The following is a 21032-nucleotide window of genomic DNA, read 5'->3' as shown; positions in this document are numbered from 1 at the left end:
TTATTTAACATAGGATTTCGTTCCAAGTCCCCACTGTCCTAGATGCAAAACTAACATAGCAGATATGCTTCATATGATGTGGAACTGTCCTAACTTGGTGTCCTTTTGGAAGAGTGTTGTAGCAATGATTAACAGGGTTTATTCAATTGACGTAGAGCTCTCACCATTTGTATGTATATTGGGACATGATGAACATCTGACTATTGTTGAGTATGGCAAAATTGCAACGGCACGTATGTTATATATGGCAAGAAAATTGATAGCCCAAAAATGGATAGCAGATCAGGAGCCTATATTAGAATTTATTGATGAAGTTAGCTGGCTAGTAAATTTGGAAAAAGGCATATACCTAAAAAGAGATGCTATCTCTAAATTTGACAAGATATGGGGTCTATGGATTGATAGCTCTGGTCTGACATCTAGGGAACTGAGGAGATTGCGCCTCGGCTTGCTTTGAGGTACGTTTATATGATGCCTCAAATTAAACTTCTTTGAAAATTAATTAAAATGTTATTAGTACTTCCACAAGTTATATGTAATTGGATTGACTATTGTTACTATGTTCAAATATTTGTTCATCTAATTATGCTGGTTTTGCAGAGCCAAGATGTATAAATAACTCATGTTTAATGCGTCTTACGGTTGGGGGGGTGGAGAACTGTGTTTCTCCAATGTTTGTCTGGTTGTTGTTTTTCACTTTTTTTTCCTTTGTGTAAATCTTTATAAAAATCAATAAAAAAACATTTGATTTAAGAAAAAGAAAAAAAACGCTTGTACTCACCTTCCCTCCGCTTCCATGCAGTGCGGCGTCCACTTCTGTGTGTTCAGAGCACAGTAGCGTGATTATTTCCCTGCTGTGCTCTGAACATGTCAGAGGTAATCAGTGATCGCAGCCTGTACTGTAAGACTATGTGCCCACGATGCAGAAATGAAGCAGAAATTTTCCGGAGCATTTCTGCATGTCCTTGGCAGAAAAAAAGCATGTGGATTTTACATGCGTTTTTGAATCGTTTTTACTTGGGGATTTGCCGATGCGTTTTTCCAATGCATTGCATAGGCAAATCCGCATGTGGAAACGCACAAGAAATGGTCATGCTGTGTTTTTTTCCCGCATCTAAAATCCGCGCAGAATAAATCCAGACCATGTGCACAGAACTTGCAAAATCATAGGAAGTCATGGGATACGTTGTCCAATGCAATTCTGCTGCATTTCCGCACAGAAAAAAACGCACAAAAAATGCACCAAATCCGCATCGTGTGCACATAGCCAAATACTGATGACAGGCTGCGATCACCTCTCCCAGCCTCCACAGATATGCACTCCACACCTCTGCTCCCCGACACCTCCCGTCATTGCAGGCACTTTCCCCCTGCGATGACAGGGGGAAAGTGTAGCCACAGCATACACTGGGGGCTACACAAAGATGACGCCTATCTCCTCCCACATCTGTAACCTGGACAGACCAGAGGGTATTCCCAGGTCACACCTAGAGGCAGGAGAGGCTTCAATACAAGAGATGCGGTCAAACGGCAACTGCAGTCTCTTATGGCCAGAGGCTGCCTTATTTGAGGTGTGTAAGTGTTGTGCTCAGACACTTATACATCACCAAATGCAAGTGGCAGCCCCCAGTGGCTGAAGTAAAAATTAATAAATAAACTATTAAAGTGGTACATTTAATTTTGTATTAAAAATTATTGATTATATATTCTTTTGATCCAAAAATAAAAATCACAGCACCTTCCCTTTAACTTCCCTCAGATGTTTTTGCAGGTTTGGTCGGAAATTCCATGTTTTTTTCTTAGGGTATGTAGAAGAACTGACATTGGACACACATGGTAAAACTGTGGTAGGACGTTTATTGTTTCTTGCACAAAAATTGATAATATTTAGATGGATTCGGACGAAACCTCCTATAAACAGTGATTAACAAAGTCATTACTACAGAACTGTATGAGAAAGTGATTTATTCTAAAAGAAACGCTAGAGACAAAAATGAGAGAATCTGGGCACAGTGGCTGGATACATCAGACCTGGCATACATTGTGTAAGAACGAGAAGGGTTCTTTTTCCCTGGAGCTTCTCTACTCGGTATAATGAGACTCACTGATCTTGACCATATAAAGAGCGTTTCAGAATAACAGAAACTGCCTACATGAGGACCTTGTCTGATCTCTATGTCCTTGTATAAAGAACTATGGATATAGTGTTATTCTTATGTATATTATATGTGATGCTGCTGCAGCCCTAATATTTCTGTACAGGGGTCAGTGTATAGATAATCTTACCCCAGCATTACAGTTTGAAATAAGGAAGATGGAGACATTTTATTTTAATTGAAATGGATCACACCAGATGTTCCAACAAAGAAGGAATGTATCATACGTGTAAATAGATATTTTCAAAATGAACAGGTTTAATATTGTGATCTACAAAAGACGTTTGTTCATACACGGAGATTGTGGATTGAAAGAGATTGATGAATGGTAGATTACTGAGATTGGAAGTAAGGTAGAAGAGGGAGGAGGGAGAAATGTTGGGTATTTTTGGGGAGGTTTAAGGGAAGGTGAAGCAATACTCTTGTCCACATAGTGAATATATAAATATATAACTGAAAAATATTCAATGCCGATGGAATATTGCATTTATTTGCTGTTTTAGATAAAGTATGTACAGTATATTAGTAACTGCATATGTTTTAATTCAAATTCAAAGTTCTTACTTGCTTTCTCGTTTATTTATTTGTCATTACTTTGACTCTGTTATGTGCTTTCTTGTACAGTTTGTCAAAAATATATGGTTTCTCCCTATGTGAGTTTTCTTTTTATGGTCAACAAAATATGATTTTCGAGTAAAGCATTTCCCACCTTCTAGGTAGGAGAAGGACTTCTCTCTTTGTGAGATATCTGATGCTTAGTAAGACTCATTTTGTAGGTAAAACATTTCCCACACTCTGAACATGAATAAGGCATCTCCCCTGTGTGATTTCTCTGGTGTACAACAAGATGTGATTTCTGCTTAAAATGTTGCCCACATTCTGAACATGAATATGGCTTCTCTCCCGTGTGAGTTCTCTGATGAGTAACAAGAACTGATTTATCTATAAAACATTTCCCACATTCTGGGCATGAAAATGGCTTCTCTCCTGTGTGAGTTCTCTGATGTTTATCAAGATAATTTTTCTTTGCAAAACATTTCCCACATTCTAAACATGAAAATGGCTTTTCCCCTGTGTGAGTTCTCTGATGCATAACAAGATGATTTTTCTTTGCAAACCATTTCTCACATTCTGAACATGAATATGGCTTCTCCCCAGTGTGAGTTCTCTGATGCGTGACAAGATTTGCTTTATATGCAAAATATTTCCCACATTCTGAACATGAAAATGGCTTCACCCCTGTGTGAGTTCTCTGATGTTTAGCAAGATTTATTTTATTTGCATAACAATTACCACATTCTGAACATAAAAATGGCTTCTCCCCTGTGTGACTTCTCTGATGTGTAACAAAATGTGATTTCTGTGAAAAACATTTCCCACATTCTGAGCATGAAAATGGCTTCTCCCCTGTGTGAGTTCTTTGATGTTTAACAAGTTTTGCTTTAACTGCAAAACATTTACCACATTCTGAACATGAAAATGGCCTCTCCCCTGTGTGAGTTCTTTGATGTGAAAGAAGTCTTGATTTCCTTGTAAAACATTTCCCACATTCTGAACATGAAAATAGTTTCTCCCCTGTGTGACTTCTCAGATGTGTAACAAGCTGTGAATTATATGAAAAATATTTCCCACATACTGAACATGAATATAGGTTCTCCCCTGCGTGAATTATTTGATGTTTAACAAGTTTTGCTTTAACTGCAAAACATTTGCCACATTCTGAACATGAATATGGCTTCTCCCCTGTGTGAGTTCTTTGATGTATAACAAGTCTTGATTTCTTTGGAAAACATTTACCACATTCTGAACATAAATGTGACTTCTTCCCTGCATGAACTTTTTTTCGTCCAACAAGATCCAATTTCTGGTTAAAATCCTTCCCACGCTCTGAAGAAGAAAATCTATTCTCCTCTATGTGAATTTTTTGATGTGTAAGAAAAGATGTTTTGAGAGAAAAACATTCTTCATATTCTGTACTTGAAAATGGTTTGTTTGCTGAAAGAGCAGTTCTATTTTTAACGCCTCTTTTGTGACTTTTATTTTTCTTAATCGTCTGAGATGAATCAGAAGATAGGACCTGTTTAAAAGGATCAGATGATAGATCTTTAAGGGATGATGGTATTTCTGGAATAGTGGCATAGACAGCACTTATATCTTTTGTGACATCAAGGTCACCAGATTTAAAAATTGAAGATGTTGGATGGCCTTCTGATCTCCTGGTACAGTCACCTGTCAAAAATAAAGATTATTTTTGAATAACATATCTTGAACTATATTTTTTTAACATTTCTAAAATACCCAAAGAAATTGCAAGGTACAGAGGGTGAAATACGTACTGGACACATCAACAATTTTCTAAGTAAATATATTTCTAAAGGTGCTATTGACATGAAATTCTCACCAAATGTCAACAACAACCCACCCAATCCACACAGGCAAAGAAATCAAACCATAGATGTCCATAAATTAAGTCATGTGTAATAATGAGAAATTACACAGGGAAAAAGTATTGAACACATGGAGAGTTGCAAGAAGTCATGGAAAGTTATGACATCAGCTGAAATCTATCAATAATTAGAGCAATCCTGCTTCCAACATTCCAAGATGAGAAAACCAGTGAATCCAGTAGAAAATGTATGGACGGAACTAAAGTTCAGGGTTCATAGAAGGAGCCTGCAGAACCTTCAGGATTTGAAGAGTGTCAAAATCACACATGAGCAATGCATGCGACTAGTTTCTCCATACAGGAGGTGTCCTGAAGCCATCATCACCAAGGAAGGCTTTTGTATGAAGTATTAATTAAATTTCAGTAAGTGTGTTCAATACATTTTCCCTGCGTCATTTCTCATTATTACACAGAACTTAATTTATGGACATCTATGGTTTTTTCTTTGCCTGTGTGGATTGGATGGGTTATTACCGACATCAAGTGAGAATTTCATGTCAATGGCACCTTTAGAAATATATTTACTTAGAAAATTATTGATGTGTTCAATACTCATTTCACCCGTTGAATGTAGCAACATAGTAAATAATTGTAAGGCAAAAACAGATAATCCAACAGAAGACCTCAGGGCACAAACCAGTAGAACACTTTTTTCGTTCGGCATTCCAAATATTGGAATAATAAGCCACAAAAACGCTATGTAGGCCAAAATGATATCAATAAGGACTTCTAATCCACTCCCCATAAAAGATCCCAATTAGGTCCATTATCTGTCAATGGAAAAATAGAGGGTTTCCACATTCTTAGTAGATGGAGGACTCTTGAAAAACAACATGGCTTCCAAAAACCAATCCAGCAAAATCTGATCTCCCAAAAGCCAAATGTCCGCCTCACTTTTGAGTTCTGCAGTTACACGAACAGTGTTAGTGTCCACATTGCAATATCAGGAAGAACCCACTTAAAAATTTACGGTGTGTCTTCAGAAGCACAAGCTGGGCACCATTATTTTGGCGATAAGATGGCATATTTTTAATTTTCACTATACAACAGTGACTGCATGCTAGTTTCCAGCGAATACATGTATATTAAAAATAGTCACTACTCCTATAGATGAGTTCACGGTGGGAAACTGAGTCAACTTTTAGCAGTTTTCTGCTGTTCTGGTCTTCTGCCTTTTTGGAACCTTAAGTGATCTGCAAATGGAGATCACAAACTATTCCAGCAAAATCTGCATTCTCATAAAAAAATGCCACTTCCTTTACTTCTCAGTCCTGCCATGTGCCCAAACACTAGGATATCGTCCAATTCAGGAAGAGTTGTAAAATATATCGTGGAGGTCCATCTTACTATTTCCCCTTTTTTCATTCTTGCATTTCAATTTTTTGTTAATTGCTGTGATACACCATTTCCCAAATGTGGTGTTTGATACTATGAGGAGCGCAATTTTCTAAAATATTGTCCCTTCAAGTAACTCAAAAAATAGGTAAATTTCTTTGAACATATGATAGTTAGTTGTTTAAGCCTTTTAAAGTCCTAAAAATGAAAGGATGTTTGAAAAATGCTGGCGATGTAAAGTAGAAATACGGAAAATGCTAATTATTGACTATTTTGTGTAGTATCACTAATTGTTTTAACCCATTAAGGACCGAGCCACTTTGTAGGTTAATGACCGGGCCAATTTTTTCAATTCAAACCAGTCACTTTATGAGGTAATAACTCTGGAACACTTCAACTGATCCCCCTGATTCTGAGAGTGTTTTTTTTCGTGACATATTGTACTTCATAATAGTGGTAACATTTCTTCGATATAACTTGCGTTTATTTGTAAAAAAAAAAAAAAAAACAGAAATTTGGTGAAAATTTTGCAATTTTCAAACTTTGAATTGTTATGCCCTGGAATAAGAGAGATATGTCACACAAAATAGTTAATAAATAACGACAATTCCCACATGTCTACTTTACATCAGCACAATTTTGGAAAAAAAAAAATTTTAAGAAGTTAAAAGGGTTAAAAGTTGACCAGCGATTTCTCATTTTTCAAACAAAATTTCTAAAAACTTTTTTTTAGGGACCACATCACATTTGAAGTGACTTTGATGTATCTATATGACAGAAAATACCCAAAAGAGACACCATTTCAAAAACTGCACCCTCCAAGGTGCTCAAAACCACATTCCAGAAGTTTATTAACCCTTCAGGTGCTTCACAGGAACTGACGCAATGAGGAAGAAAAAAATTTACATTTAACTTTTTTTTTCACAAAATATTACATTTAGACCCAATTTTTTTATTATTACAAGGGTAACAGATAAAAATGGACCCCAAAATGTATTGTGCAATTTCTCCTGAGCGTGCTGATACCCAATATGTGGCGGAAAAACAGTTTGGGCACATGACAGGGCTTGGAAGGGAAGGAGCGCCATTTGACTTTTTGAATTCAAAATTTGCTGGAATAATTAGCGGACGCCATGTCACGTTTGGAAAGTCCCTGATGTGCCTAAACAGCGGAAACTCCCCACAAGTGGCCCAATTTTGGAAACTAGACCCCTCAATGAACTTATCTAGAGGTATGGTGAGCACTTTGAACCCCCAGGTGCTTCACAGAAGTTTATAACAATGAGCCATGAAAATAAAAAATAAATTTAAAAAAATCACAAAAATTTTATTTTAGCCCCAATTTTTTTATTTTCACAAGGGTAACAGGAGAAAATGGACCTCTCATTTTTTATGCAATTTCTCCCAAGTACGCCTATACCCTACATGTAATTGGGAACTACTTTTGAGGCACAGTGCAAAGGTCAGAAAGGAAGGAGCACCATATTGTAGTGCAGATTTTACTGTTGTGGTTTGCAGGTGACATGATCCACTGGAAGAGTCCCTGAGGTGCCAGAATAGCAGGTTCCCCCATAAATGACCCCATTTTACAAACTACACCTCTCAATGAATTCATCTAGGGGTGCAGTGATCATACTGACACCAAGGGTGTGTCACCGAATTTTATACCATTGGGCAGTAAGGAAAAAATAATTAAATTTTTACAGCAAAAATGTTGTTTTAGCCCCAGATTTTACATTTTCATACTGGGATAATTGCTAAAATGGCACTAAAATTGGTTTCGCAATTTCTGTTGAATGTGGCAATACCTCGTATATGGCTGTACAGTACTGCTTAGCCACACGGCGACACTCTGGAGGGACGGAACGCAGATTTTCCTAGAATAGTTTGCGGACTCCATATACAAAGCCCCTAAGTGCTAGAAGAGCAGAATCCCCCCTCAAGTGACCCCCATTTTGGAAATTACAGTGCTGGCCAAAAGTATTGGCACCCCTGCAATTCTGTCAGATAATACTCAGTTTCTTCCTGAAAATGATTGCAATCTCAAATTCTTTGGTATTATTATCTTCATTTAATTTGTCTTCAATGAAAAAACACAAAAAGAATTGTCCTAAAGCCAAATTGGATATAATTCCACACCAAACCTAAAAAAGGGGGTGGACAAAAGTATTGGCACTGTTTGAAAAATCATGTGATGCTTCTCTAATTCGTGTAATTAACAGCACCTGTAACTTACCTGTGGCACCTAACGGGTGTTGGCAATAACTAAATCACACTTGCAGCCAGTTAACATGGATTAAAGTTGACTCAACCTCTGTCCTGTGTCCTTGTGTGTACCACATTGAGCATGGAGAAAAGAAAGAAGACCAAAGAACTGTCTGAGGACTTGAGAAACCAAATTGTGAGGAAGCATGAGCAATCTCAAGGCTACAAGTCCATCTCCAAAGACCTGAATGTTCCTGTGTCTTCCGTGCGCAGTGTCATCAAGAAGTTTAAAGCCCATGGCACTGCGGCTAACCTCCCTAGATGTGGACGGAAAAGAAAAATTGACGAGAGATTTCAACGCAAGATTGTGCGGATGGTGGATAAAGAACCTCGACTAACATCCAAACAAGTTCAAGCTGCCCTGCAGTCCGAGGGTACAACAGTGTCAACCCGTACTATCCGTCGGCGTCTGAATGAAAAGGGACTGTATGGTAGGATACCCAGGACAACCCCACTTCTTCTTCTCTGGTCAGATGAGACAAAAGTAGAGCTTTTTGGGAAAAAGCATCAACATAGAGTGTACAGGAAAAAAAAAATAGGCATTCAAAGAAAAGAACACGGTCCTTACAGTCAAACATGGTGGAGGTTCCCTGATGTTTTGGGATTGCTTTGCTGCCTCTGGCACTGGATTGCTTGACCGTGTGCATGGCATTATGAAGTCTGAAGACTACCAACAAATTTTGCAGAATAATGTAGGGCCCAGTGTGAGAAAGCTGGGTCTCCCTCAGAGGTCATGGGTCTTCCAGCAGGACAATGACCCAAAACACACTTCCAAAAGCACTATAAAATGGTTTGAGAGAAAGCACTGGAGACTTCTAAGGTGGCCAGCAATGAGTCCAGACCTGAATCCCATAGAACACCTGTGGAGAGATCTCAAAATGGCAGTTTGGAGAAGGCACTCTTCAAATATCAGGGACCTGGAGCAGTTTGACAAAGAAGAATGGTCTACAATTCCAGCAGAGCATTGTAAGAAACTCATTGATGGTTACCGGAAGCGGTTGTTCGCAGTTATTTTGGCTAAAGGTTGTGCAACCAAGTATTAGGCTGAGGGTGCCAAAACTTTTGTCCGGCCCTTTTTTGGAGTTTTGTGTGAAATGATCAATGATTTGATTTTTGCTTCATTCTCTTTTGTGTTTTTTCCTTGCAAGCAAATTAAATGAAGAGAATAATACCAAAGAATTTGTAATTGCAATCATTTTCAGGAAGAAACTGAGTATTATCTGACAGAATTGCAGGGGTGCCAATACTTTTGGTCAGCACTGTATAACCCTACCAAACATGTGGACACTAAATGTGGTTTAGACACACTGCGGTGCTCAGAAGGGAGGGAGGATTTGGATTTGGGAGCGCAGAATTTGCTGAATTTTCCCCTCACCCATGACAGCACACCTTGAGAGAGGGATCCACGCCACCAAGGACAGGAAACCGTCTGAAATAAAAGGGCGGTACCTCTCCCTCGCTTCAGTTGGTTTCCTGTCCTTGATGGGAACCTGTCTGAAGATGGGCCCGTTACGGTGTGGAAGAGCGGGCACCTGCCTGTGCACCGGGCTCCGGGTCCCAGAAGCGCCGTCTGCGGTTCCCTGGAGCAGTGTCCGAGCGGGCGCAGGTGGTGAGGAGGGCTCCGGCTCCCCGCAGACTGCTGCGCTGTCCTCTCCCTGCTGCAGGCTCGTGGCTGGTCGCACGCCGGGAGCAGCGTCTTCCGGGTGTGAAACGCCTGATGTCACGGCGCGGTGCACGCTGGGAGAGGCGTGCCTGATGATGTCGGGGGCGGCACCCGGAACCAAGATGGCGGCGCCCTGTAAACGCTTGCCGGCCGGTTTTTTAAAAGATCGGCCGGTGGGTGTCAGGAGGGGGGAGGACACATGGACCGGAGGAGGTCCGGATGTGCCCTATTTAAGGTGGGGGGGCTCCTGACAAGCGCTGCTTATACTCATGCTCGGGTGTAGCAGCTATGGCAGACCAGGACAGCCAGGAGCAGCAGCAGCTGACACCTCCACCGCATCAACGCCAGCGGAAGAAGCAGTCAGACACCTCGCACACGGACGGCCGTTCCAGCAACCGCAGCGGCAGCAGGAGGAGTAAGGTGTCGGACGCTTCAGGGCCATCCAGAAGGGATTCGTCTTATGTCCCGCCACAGCCTCCAAATCCGGTACTCTTTTGTGACTTCAGGGGTGAGTGATCTTCGTGAATGTCACTTAATAGTAATGGAAAGTTATTATGTGCTTCATTCCTTAGGAACCTAAGAAGAGTAGCGCCAAAAAGAAGCACAGGGTTTGAACCTTATGCCAGGCCCCCCTTTCCATAGATTGGTTAATACAGCTTGCACAAAGCTGTTTCTGCCAAACGATAGCGGAGAGCACCCAGGATTTCGCCTCTAATTTGAGGTCCGTAATCCGTTCAGAGGTGCAGGATTCCCTGAAAGGCTTACTAAAGGGGAAAAAGAGATCCCATAAAGATATCTCCTCCGACTATGATTTATCCTCCCAGTCAGAGGATCTTTGCCTCAGTGATTCGGCATCCTCCTCTTCATCAGACAGTGGTAGGCCCTGTTTCCCTATTGAGGATACTGACAAGTTGGTCAGAGCAGTCAGATCTACCATGGGGTTGAGGGAGGAGAAGGCAGCCAGGTCCCTGGAAGATATTATGTTCGCAGGCCTGGAGGAAAAAAAGACGCTCCTTTCCAGTCAATCCCCAAATTCAGACCCTTATAGACCGTGAATGGAGGAAGCCGGAGAAATCGGGAGTATTACCCTCATCCTCTAAAAGGAGGTACCCCTTCGAGGATAGTGTCTCTGAGTCCTGGGACAAAATTCCTAAAGTTGACGGGTCTGTCGCCCGATCATCCAAAAGATCGTCCCTACCCCTGGAGGATTCGGGCAGACTAAAGGATGCTCTGGATAAGAAGGCAGATTCCTTCCTGCGTCACACCTGGGAAGCAGCGGCAGGGGGCCTGAAGCCAGCAGTAGCAGGCACTTGTGTCGCTAGGTCACTTATGGTGTGGCTTCAGCAATTAGGAGACCAGCTCAAGGATAAAAAGATGTCCAGAGATAAAATCCTCTCCAATCTGCCTTTGCTACAAGCAGCATCTGCTTTTTTGGCCGACTCCTCAACGGATTCAGTTAAACTCGCTGCCAGGTCGGCAAATTTGTCTAATGCTGCCAGACGAGCCCTGTGGCTCAAGGGTTGCCCAGGAGACCTACAATCTAAGCATAAGCTTTGTTCTCTTCCTTGTGATGGTAAACTTTTGTTTGGCCAAAAACTAGACGAGCTTTTGGAGAAGGCTGGCGATAGAAAGAGAGGTTTCCCAGGGTTCACAGGGGAAACAAAAAGGTCCTATTTTCGGAGGAAGAGATTTACCGGGTCGCCCTCCGGGAGAAAGGAAAAGATGGGAGCCCAGATCTAAAAAGGACTCTGGTTACATGTTTGGAGGACCATCCTCCAGTTCCAAAAAATCTCCCCAATGACGCGAGGCTAGAGGTCGGGGGAAGGCTTTCCCATTTTATCCCAGCTTGGGAAGCCATCACTTCAAATCCCTGGGTGTTGGATATCATAAAGAATGGCCTAAAGATACGCTTTTGTCAGGTCCCTCACCGAACCTTCATGATCACCTCCAGGAGGAAGTCCAGGGAGGAGCAGATGGCTCTAGAATCAGAGGTATTAGACTTAGTCAACAAGCAGGTCCTTCACGAAGTTCCAGTTTCACAATGGGGACGGGGATTTTATTCCCCCGTTTGTGATAAAAAAACAAAACAAATGGGTCCTTAAGGACCATTATCAACCTCAAAAGTCTACATCAGCTGATAATCAACCAGACTTTCAAGATGGAATCAGTGAACTCTGCAGTGAAACTCTTACACCACAATTGTTTCATGGCGGTCATCGACCTAAAAGATGCCTACTATCACGTCCCAATCCATCCAGACTACCGGAAGAACCTAAGGGTAGCCCTGTTCATCCAAGGGCAATTGAGACATTTCCAAATCACTGCCCTACCTTTAGACTCTCGATAGCACCGAGAGTATTTACAAAGGTTATAGCGGAGGTGACAGCTTTTCTCCGAATCAAGAACGTGGTGATTGTTCCCTATCTGGACGACTTTCTGATAATAGGGAAATTGGAGGACCACTGTTCCTCTCAACTTTTAGAGGTCAGGACAGCTTTACATCACCTGGGGTGGTTAATAAATATTCAAAAATCAAAGCTATCCCCCTCAAGGACTCAGATCTTTCTGGGCTTGACCCTAGATTCCCAACGCCAATCCTGTTTCCTCCCGGAAGACAAGGTTTGCAAAATAATCAGCCTGGTCTCAAGGGCCATAAGGTCTCAAGTGATGTCCTTGAGAGAAGCAATGTCCCTACTAGGCTCCATGACTTCCTGTCTCCTGGCAGTCAAATGGGCCCAGAGTCATATGAGGCTTCTTCAGTGGGAGGTCATGTCAGCTCAGAAATCCTTCAACGGACATTTAGGAAGAAAACTCTCTCTTTCTTTGGTGACAGTAAACTCCCTCTCCTGGTGGACAAACAGGGAGAATCTGACCGCAGGCTTACAATGGTCCAAACCAGTCGACCACACAATTACAACAGATGCAAGTGGCTCCAGCTGGGGGGGGGTCATCTAGCAGAGCTCTCAGTTCAGGGGCTCTGGCTACGTCACGAAAAAGAAGCATCATCAAACCTAAAAGAGCTTTTGGCAGTGGAGAAATCCCTGATAGGCTTCCTTCCCCACATACAGAGTCGCCATGTCCAGATCAGGTCCGACAATCGGACGACAGTGGCGTATATAAATCACCAGGGAGGAACAAGATCTCGCTCCCTTATGGTAGTGGCAAACAGGATCCTGCATCTAGCAGAACAACATCTCCCATCCCTCAGTGCTCTTTTCATCCGGGGGGTAGAAAATTCAAGAGCAGATTTCCTCAGTCGCCACACTTTAAGACAAGGAGAGTGGGCTCTAAACCAGATAGTCTTCCAACAGATTATCCAGCTATGGGGGTCACCGGACATAGATTTGTTCGCCACCAGGGCGAACAGGAAGGTGGAGAGATTCTGTTCACTAAATCCAACAGAGAATCCCTATTCTGTAGACGCTCTCCACATTCCCTGGAATTTCAGGAAGGCCTACGCGTTTCCACCGATAGTGATTATCCCGGCAGTTGTGAGGAAAATTCGGGAGGAGGGGGTGAGGATAATTCTAATAGCCCCCTTTTGGCCCAAAAGACCCTGGTTCTCCCTGCTTCGCCTAATGTCGGTCTCAGATCCCTGGGTCCTGCCGGACAGGCCGGACCTTCTCATCCAGGGACCAATATTCCATGCACAAGCCAAAGGTTTCCATCTGGCGGCTTGGAATTTGAGAGGTTGTTACTGAGCAATAGGGGGTTTTCACCAGGCCTAGTTTCTACCCTGTTGGGTAGTAGAAAGCCCATAACAACTAAAATTTATTCCAGAATCTGGGGAAAATTCCTGGATTTTATAGACTCCCCATTGTCGGATAAACCTCCAGTTAGAGAAGTCTTAGAGTTTTTACAAAAGGGACGTGACCTAGGGTTGGCTACGGGAACACTTAAAGTTCAGGTGTCCGCCCTTGGGGTGCTCTATATGTAACCTGGCAGGGAACAGATGGGTCTCTAGATTCATTAAATCCTGTTCCAGAGCTAAGCCAGTTCGGGCTCTCAGAGTTCCTCCCTGGGACCTAAATTTGGTTTTAAATGCACTCTCTGGGGACCCATTTGAACCCCTGCAGGTTATCTCTCCAAAGATTCTCACCCTCAAAACCATCCTCTTAGTGGCCCTAACGTCTGCCCGTAGGATGAGTGACCTGCAGGCCCTTTCTGTTGATCCCCCATACACCCAAATTCAGGAGGACCGGGTCATCCTGCATACAGATCCAGCGTACCTTCCAAAAGTTGTATCCAGATTCCACTGTAATCAGGAGATTGTACTTCCCTCTTTCTGCAGTAACCCTAAAAACCCTGAGGAGGTTAGGTTCCACAATCTAGATGTTAGAAAGGCATTACTACAGTACATAGACATGACTAGGCAGTGGAGGAAGGACAAGTCCTTGTTTCTGGCCTTTCAGGGGAGTAGGAAAGGTCACGGGGTATCAAAATGAAATATTGCTAGGTGGCTTAGGGAGGCCATTTGTCTAGCTTATACATCTACAGGTGTTCCGGCACCGGACGGTATTAAAGCTCATTCCACCTGAGCTGTCGCAACCTCCTGGGCAGACAGAGCAGATGTCTCGACTGACCGGATATGTAAAGCTGCTACTTGGTCTGCACCATCCACCTTCTACAAGCACTATCAGTTGGATCTATCCTCCTCTGACCTTTACCTTTGGGAGAAGGGTACTTCAGGAGGTGGTCCCTCCTTAGGATGCTCATATTCTCCAAAATTCTCTCAAGGTGTGCTGTCATGGGTGAGGGGAAAACACCAAGGTTACTTACCGGTAGCCTGTTTTTCCTGAACCCATGACAGCACCCGTAGTTCCCCCCCCCCCCCTGTCTTTCTCAAGCCCTGGTGAACCACTTTACATTTTGGGTGATTATATATATATATATATATTGTAGGTGTTGGCTATGTGTCTAACCTTTTCTGGAGGTCCTCTCAATGCTCTGTAATCCAACTGAAGCGAGGGAGAGGTACCGCCCTTTTATTTCAGACGGTTTCCTGTCCTTGGTGGGGCGGATCCCTCTGTCAAGGTGTGCTGTCATGGGTTCAGAAAAAAACGGCTACCGGTAAGTAACCTTGGTGTTTCTTTTGGGAGGCAAGGAGCTATTTTGCTTTTCCAGAGCCTTTGTACTACCAGTAACGTGGAAGCCCCCTATATTTCCATTAACACATGACATACCTGAGTTGGGGCTTTTATGTGAAGCTTTTATTGGGAATATTTTACATAACATTTTAGATCACATTTATCCGGCGCTCTACGCTGAGCACTTACTTTGGGGTTTCCATCTCCGAATGACGCAATTCAGATGAAACCCCTGTGGGATTCATTCACTATAATGGGATGAGGCAGCAGAGTTACTCTGGACTCCGTCTGGCCTCTGTTCAGCGTTGTCCTTCTTTTCAGAGGTGCACAAAACTGTGGCCGACCGCGCTTTTATCTACACCTAAAAAGATGGACACCACCAGATCATAGGTCAGACGGCGTCCACGGTGCCTCCATCTGCCTCATTACAGGGAATCTTCCGTCAGGGGTTCCGTCTAAATCACTTATTTCAGAGATTTACACGGAAACCCAGGTGTAAGCGCTCAGCTTAGAGCGCAAGATAAATGTGCACCGAGCCTTACTGCGAACTTTGGGAGGCAGAATAAACAAAATCAGCAGCAGGTGAAGAACTGGTTTTATTTATTTTTGACACCGTTTCTCGTGCAGCATAAAAGTGATTAGGCGACTTTATTATTCGGGTCGGCGCGATTACAGCGGTGCCAGATTGATATTGGGTTTTTATGACTGACAGCTGTCTCACACTAAAAGACGCTTTTTTTGCAAAAACTAATGTTTGAATCACCATATTTAGAGAGCTATAATTTTTCCATATTTCGACCGACAGAGTCATCTAAAGGCTTGCTTTTTGCAGGACAAGTTGACGTTTTTATTGGTACCATTTTGGGGCAAATTACATTTTTTGATCGCTATCTATTCTGATTTTTGAGAGGCAGAATGTACAAAAACCAACAATTCAGGAATTTTTTTTTTGTCGCTACTTGTGTGATAAAATTGATAAGGCAGCTATATTCTTCGGGTCAGTACGTTTACAGCGGTACCACATTTATGCAATTTTTTTATGTTTTTACATAAAAATGTTAAGAGAAAATAATTATCTTTCCATCACTGTATGCTGACAGCTATAACTTTTTAATTTTTCAGCTGATGTAGCTGTATGGCGGCTTGATTTTTGCGGGACAAGATGACTATTTCAGCGATACCATTATTATTTACATCCGTCTTTGTGATCACGTTTTATTCCACTTTTTTCCAGCGGTATGATGAAAAGGCATAGTTTCCAATGTGTTTTTTTTTTACGCTGTTCAATGAAGGGGTGAGCTAGTGTGACATGTTTATAGAGCAGGTTTATTTTTATTTTTTTACATAAAAATGTGTATTTATTAGTGTAATATATTTAATTATTTAACTTTTTTTTTTTAGATTTTTACAACTTTTTTTTAAACTTTTTTACTTAGTCCCACTATGGGACTTTCAGTTTTTCTACAGGTATTATGTACTGCAATGCACTAGCATTGCAGTACATTATACCTGTAGTGAAAGCCCCTGAGACCATGCTGTGAATTGATCTCAGGAGCTTTCCGTAGCTTGGTGACCCGGGGGTCGTCATGATGACCCTGGGTCACCATGGCAACGGTCGGGGCGCCGATCAGAAGGCAGAAAGAGCTCCGGTTCCTCTGCCTGTCTCTTGAACGCTGCGATCGCAGCATTCAGGGGGCTAACCGCCAGTTGCGGAGATGACACTGCTCCTGGCTGTTAGTGCAGGAGCTCAGCCACCAGCCGCGCTGAGCTCCGGCACTGATCAGGCAGGAGAAGCTGAAATTTCAGCTTCTCCTGCCCGATACTGCAGTGATCGGTCAATCAGATTGACTGACCAATCGCAGCAATCTGGATGCAGGGACCACCGGCATGGGTCCCTGCACCTCTTTCCCTGCCGCTCAGCTGTTTGTGACAGCTGTCGGCACTGAACTGTCATTGCGAGTTTACACGCAGTGACAATTCAAAGTCATGACGGGGATAACCCGCCATGGTGCACGAACGAGCATCCAGCCATGACGGGTTATCCCCGTCATTGAGTGTTAAGGGGTTAAAGGCATTCAATGTTTAAACTTTCTAATTCTTCAAAATTTTGGGCAAGTTTTAGATTTTTTTTCATAAACTTAAAGCAAATTAACATTAACGAAAAGTACAATGTTTCACGAAAAAAAACAACAATCTCAGAATCACTTGAATCAGGTTAGCATTTTATAGTTATTACATAAAATGACACATGTCAGATGTGAAATATGGGGTCTGATTAGGAACAAAACTGGCTGCAGCAGAAAGCGATTAAATGAGAGGATCTTGTGCAATCTCTACTGTAGAGAAAAACTGTGACATCTCTGGGTAATTATAGTATGTGACCTGGTAGCTCTCGGCAATCCAAACTATTGTAGGGGATAATATTTTCTGTCAGATGAGTTTCTTTAAGAAATATTAGACATTCAGAGCGAACTTTTCAACATAGTGCACTAAACTGGAGTTGCACTCATTTATGATGGACCATTGGAGGTTCTATAAGTCCTGACTAGAAAAGTAGAAAAAGTATTAGTGCTTCCCATTTCAGGAGAGATTTTGCAATAATCTTCATTCTTAGGATCAAAAACATGAAATGCATGATATGGAGCCACCAATCACGCACAGCTTAGAGACATATCATGGCATAGGTTTAACCTTTTTTTTGTGTCGTTTATCGTGAACTTCTTTGAAGTTAGACTGTTCTTTTCTTATAGAAAATGAAGAGTCAGAATATAGGGAAACTCTGCTGTTATTGTACAGAAATTCACATTTGGCCAAGATTAAACATTATTAGTACAATACATTACATTTAATAAAGGGGATTTTTATTTTCTGGCCTCTCAGATTAAACAATGGATGATCCCAGTACAAGTCCTTATAGAAATACTCAAACTAATGGGGATAGATTTGGGTGGAGGAGCATGCAGTGGTATAGTGGCAAAATCGTGACCTTTAATTATGATATGACCGGACAACACCGCCGACAAATCAGTGACAGACAGTGACTGAGAATAATCTGTAACTTTTCTACATTTAGTGGTTACTACTCACCTGGGTAGTCATATGTAGGAATCTCCTCTTTACACCGCTCATCACCCCTCACATATGTCTCTGTAGTATTAATATGGGTCAGATCTTTATCCTGAAACAAATATTGGAAAAGTCACATCTATGATCAGCTCTAATCCTGACATCTCCACTGTTCTCATTACACAAGTATAAAACTGGTGGATAAAACAAGACCTTCACAGCCGTTTACACATCATAGGGGAGATCTCATGACTAGTGTTGAGCGATACCTTCCGATATCAGGAAATATCGTATCGGATTGGATCGGGCCGATACCCAAAAAGTATCGGATATCGCCGATTCCGATACCGGAAACCAATGCAAGTCAATGGGACACAAATATCGGAATGAAAATAAACCCTTTCTTTCCTTGTAGGTTAATTCTACATGAAGTAAAACAACTAAGAATAATGTAGAATGACATGAAAAGCCGGCAATTCATCAGCGGCATTCACCGGTACCCGACAATTTACAACAGAAAGAATAGAGCTTCACACATAGATTAGATAGATAGAAACATGTCAGTCACATATATATGAAGTACAGTGACAGTGTTGCTTACTGTACTTGTCATTTAGTGTAAAGGATTTATTAAAAAAAATATTAGTGTTTTCGTGCACCGTCTCTTTAAAAAAGCCGGCCGGCAATTCAGCATCTGTACCCGACAATTTATAACAGACAGAATAGAGCTTCACACATAGATTAGATAGATAGAAACATGTCAGTCACATATATATGAAGTACAGTGACAGTGTTGCTTACAGAACTTGTCATTTAGTGTAAAGGATTTATTTAAAAAAATAATAGTGTTTTCATGCACCGTCTCTTTAAGAAAGCCGGCCGGCAATTCAGCATCTGTACCCGACAATTTAGAATAGAAGGAATAGAGAATCACACATAGATTAGATAGATAGAAACATGTCAGTCACATATATATGAAGTACAGTGACAGTGTTGATTACTGTACTTGTCATTTAGTGTTAAAATAAAGGATTTATTTAAAAAAAAATTGGCGTGGGGTTCCCCTTAATTTTAGGCTCTAGCGGAGGTTAAGCAGACAGCTGGGGCAAATGTTTGAAGCCTGGGAAGGGGGTAATACCCACGGAGCTTCCCAGGCTACTAATATCAGCCCCCAGCTGAATACCTAGCCTTTACTAGCTATTAAAATGGGGGACCCCCCCAAAAAAATGACGTGGGGTCCCCCCTAATTTAATAGCTAGCACAGGCTAGGCAGACAGCTGGGGGCTGATATTAATAGCCCAGGAAGGGTGCCATGAATATTGGCCCCCTCCCAGGCTAGAAACACCAGCCGTCAGCCGCCCCAGAAATGGCGCATCCATAGGATGCGCCAATTCTGGCACTTAGCCTCGCTCTTCCACGCTGCCCTGGTGCGGTGGCAGGGGGTAATAGGGTTGGGGTTGATGTCAGCTTATAATGCCAGCTGACATCAAGCCCAGGTTAGTAATGGAGAGGCGTCTATAAGACACCCCCATTACTAACCCCATAGTCAAAGTTAAAAGAAAACACAAACACCCAGAGTAAAGTCCTTTAATTGAAATAAAGACACAATTCTTTATTGTTCTAAATTAAACCATACTTACCATCACGCCCATTCCAGCTGAAGCCAACGATCTCCTGCAATAAAAGAAAAATAATAAAGCAACCTCATCCTTACCTTTCGATGGTTCCCAGGACAGCTCCAGCTCTGCTACATCGAGATGACAGGCTGGACCGCAGCAGAAAGCTGCCATCCAGCCTGTCATCCCGCAGACACTGAGAAGCGCAGGCATGCTTGCGCTCCTCAGTGTCTCTCTGTGACGTCATCCAGATGAGCCGAGTTCATGTCCAATGAACTCAGCTCACCTCATGCACGTCACTGACAGCGTGGGAAAATTCTCCTGCACTCAGCGCTTCAGCGTGAGAATTCTCCCACGCTGTCAGTGACATACATGAGGTGAGGTCATGTCCAATGAACTCAGCTCACCTCATGCACGTCACTGACAGCGTGGGAAAATTCTCACGCTGAAGTGCTGAGTGCAGGAGAATTTTCCCACGCTGTCAGTGACGTACATGAAGTGAGCGGAGTTCATTGGACATGACCTCGGCTCATCTGGATGCCGTCACAGCCAGACACTGAGGAGTGGAAGTATGCCTGCGCTTCTCAGTGTCTGCGGGATGACAGGATGGATGGCAGCGTTCTGCTGCGGTCCAGCCTGTCATCTCGATGTAGCAGAGCTGAAGCTGTCGTGGGAGCCATGGAAAGGTAAGGATGAGGTTGCTTTATTATTTTACTTTTATTGCAGGAGATCGTTGGCTTCAGCTGGAATGGGCGTGATGGTAAGTATGGTTTAATTTAGAACAATAAAGGATTGTGTGTTTATTTCAATTAAAGGACTTTTTTCTGGGTGTTGTGTTTTTTTAAATACTTTACTAGAAATTCATGGTGGTCATGTCTAATATTGGCGTGACCCCATGAATTTTGGGCTTAGGGCCAGCTGATAATGCCAAGCTGGCCTTAACCCCTTTATTACCCAGTGAGCCACCGCACCAGGGCCCTGGATGAGTTGGGTACAGCGCCAGAAGATGGCGCTTCTATGAACGCGCCATTTTCTGGGGCGGCTGCGGACTGCAATTTGCAGCGGGGGTGGCCCAGAAAGCTTGGGTCTCCCTGCGCTGCGGATTCCAGCCCCCAGCTGCCTAGTTGTATCTGGCTGGGCACAAAAATAGGGCGAAGCCCCACGCATTTTTTTTTAAAATTATTTCATGAAATTCATGGAATAATTAAGAAAAAAAGGGCTTCCCTATATTGTTGTGTCCAACCAGGTACAAATAGGCAGCTGGTGGTTGGGGGCAGCCCATTCCTGCCTGCTGTACCTGGCTGGACACAAATATAGTGCGAAGCCCCACGTCAATTTTTTTTTAATTATTTCATGAAATAATTTTTTTAAAAAAGGGCTTCCCTATATTGTTGTGTC

At 42.5% G+C, this 21032-nt stretch overlaps 1 protein-coding gene across 1 annotated transcript in view; it reads right to left on the bottom strand.

Annotated features, from left to right (window-relative positions):
- Positions 1–2306: 2306 nt before the first annotated feature.
- LOC141271858 (uncharacterized) overlaps positions 2307–21032 on the bottom strand; it is a 158552-nt gene continuing 139826 nt past the window's right edge. Inside the window, exons 17-18 of the mRNA XM_073682053.1 lie at positions 18040–18130; positions 2307–4385 (exon numbers count right to left, since the gene is read on the bottom strand). Of these exons, the coding sequence (XP_073538154.1) occupies positions 2869–4385; positions 18040–18130 (1608 nt within the window). The 3' untranslated portion in view covers positions 2307–2868. The remainder of the gene's footprint in view (positions 4386–18039; positions 18131–21032) is intronic.

The sequence above is a fragment of the Phyllobates terribilis genome, unplaced genomic scaffold, assembly GCF_046119375.1.
Source record: "Phyllobates terribilis strain yellow unplaced genomic scaffold, ASM4611937v1 Scaffold_5__5_contigs__length_657084704, whole genome shotgun sequence".
In the NCBI taxonomy this organism is placed as follows: Eukaryota; Metazoa; Chordata; class Amphibia; order Anura; family Dendrobatidae; genus Phyllobates; species Phyllobates terribilis.
Note: the sequence above shows the minus strand (reverse complement) of the source record. Positions and strands in the feature narration are given on the sequence as shown.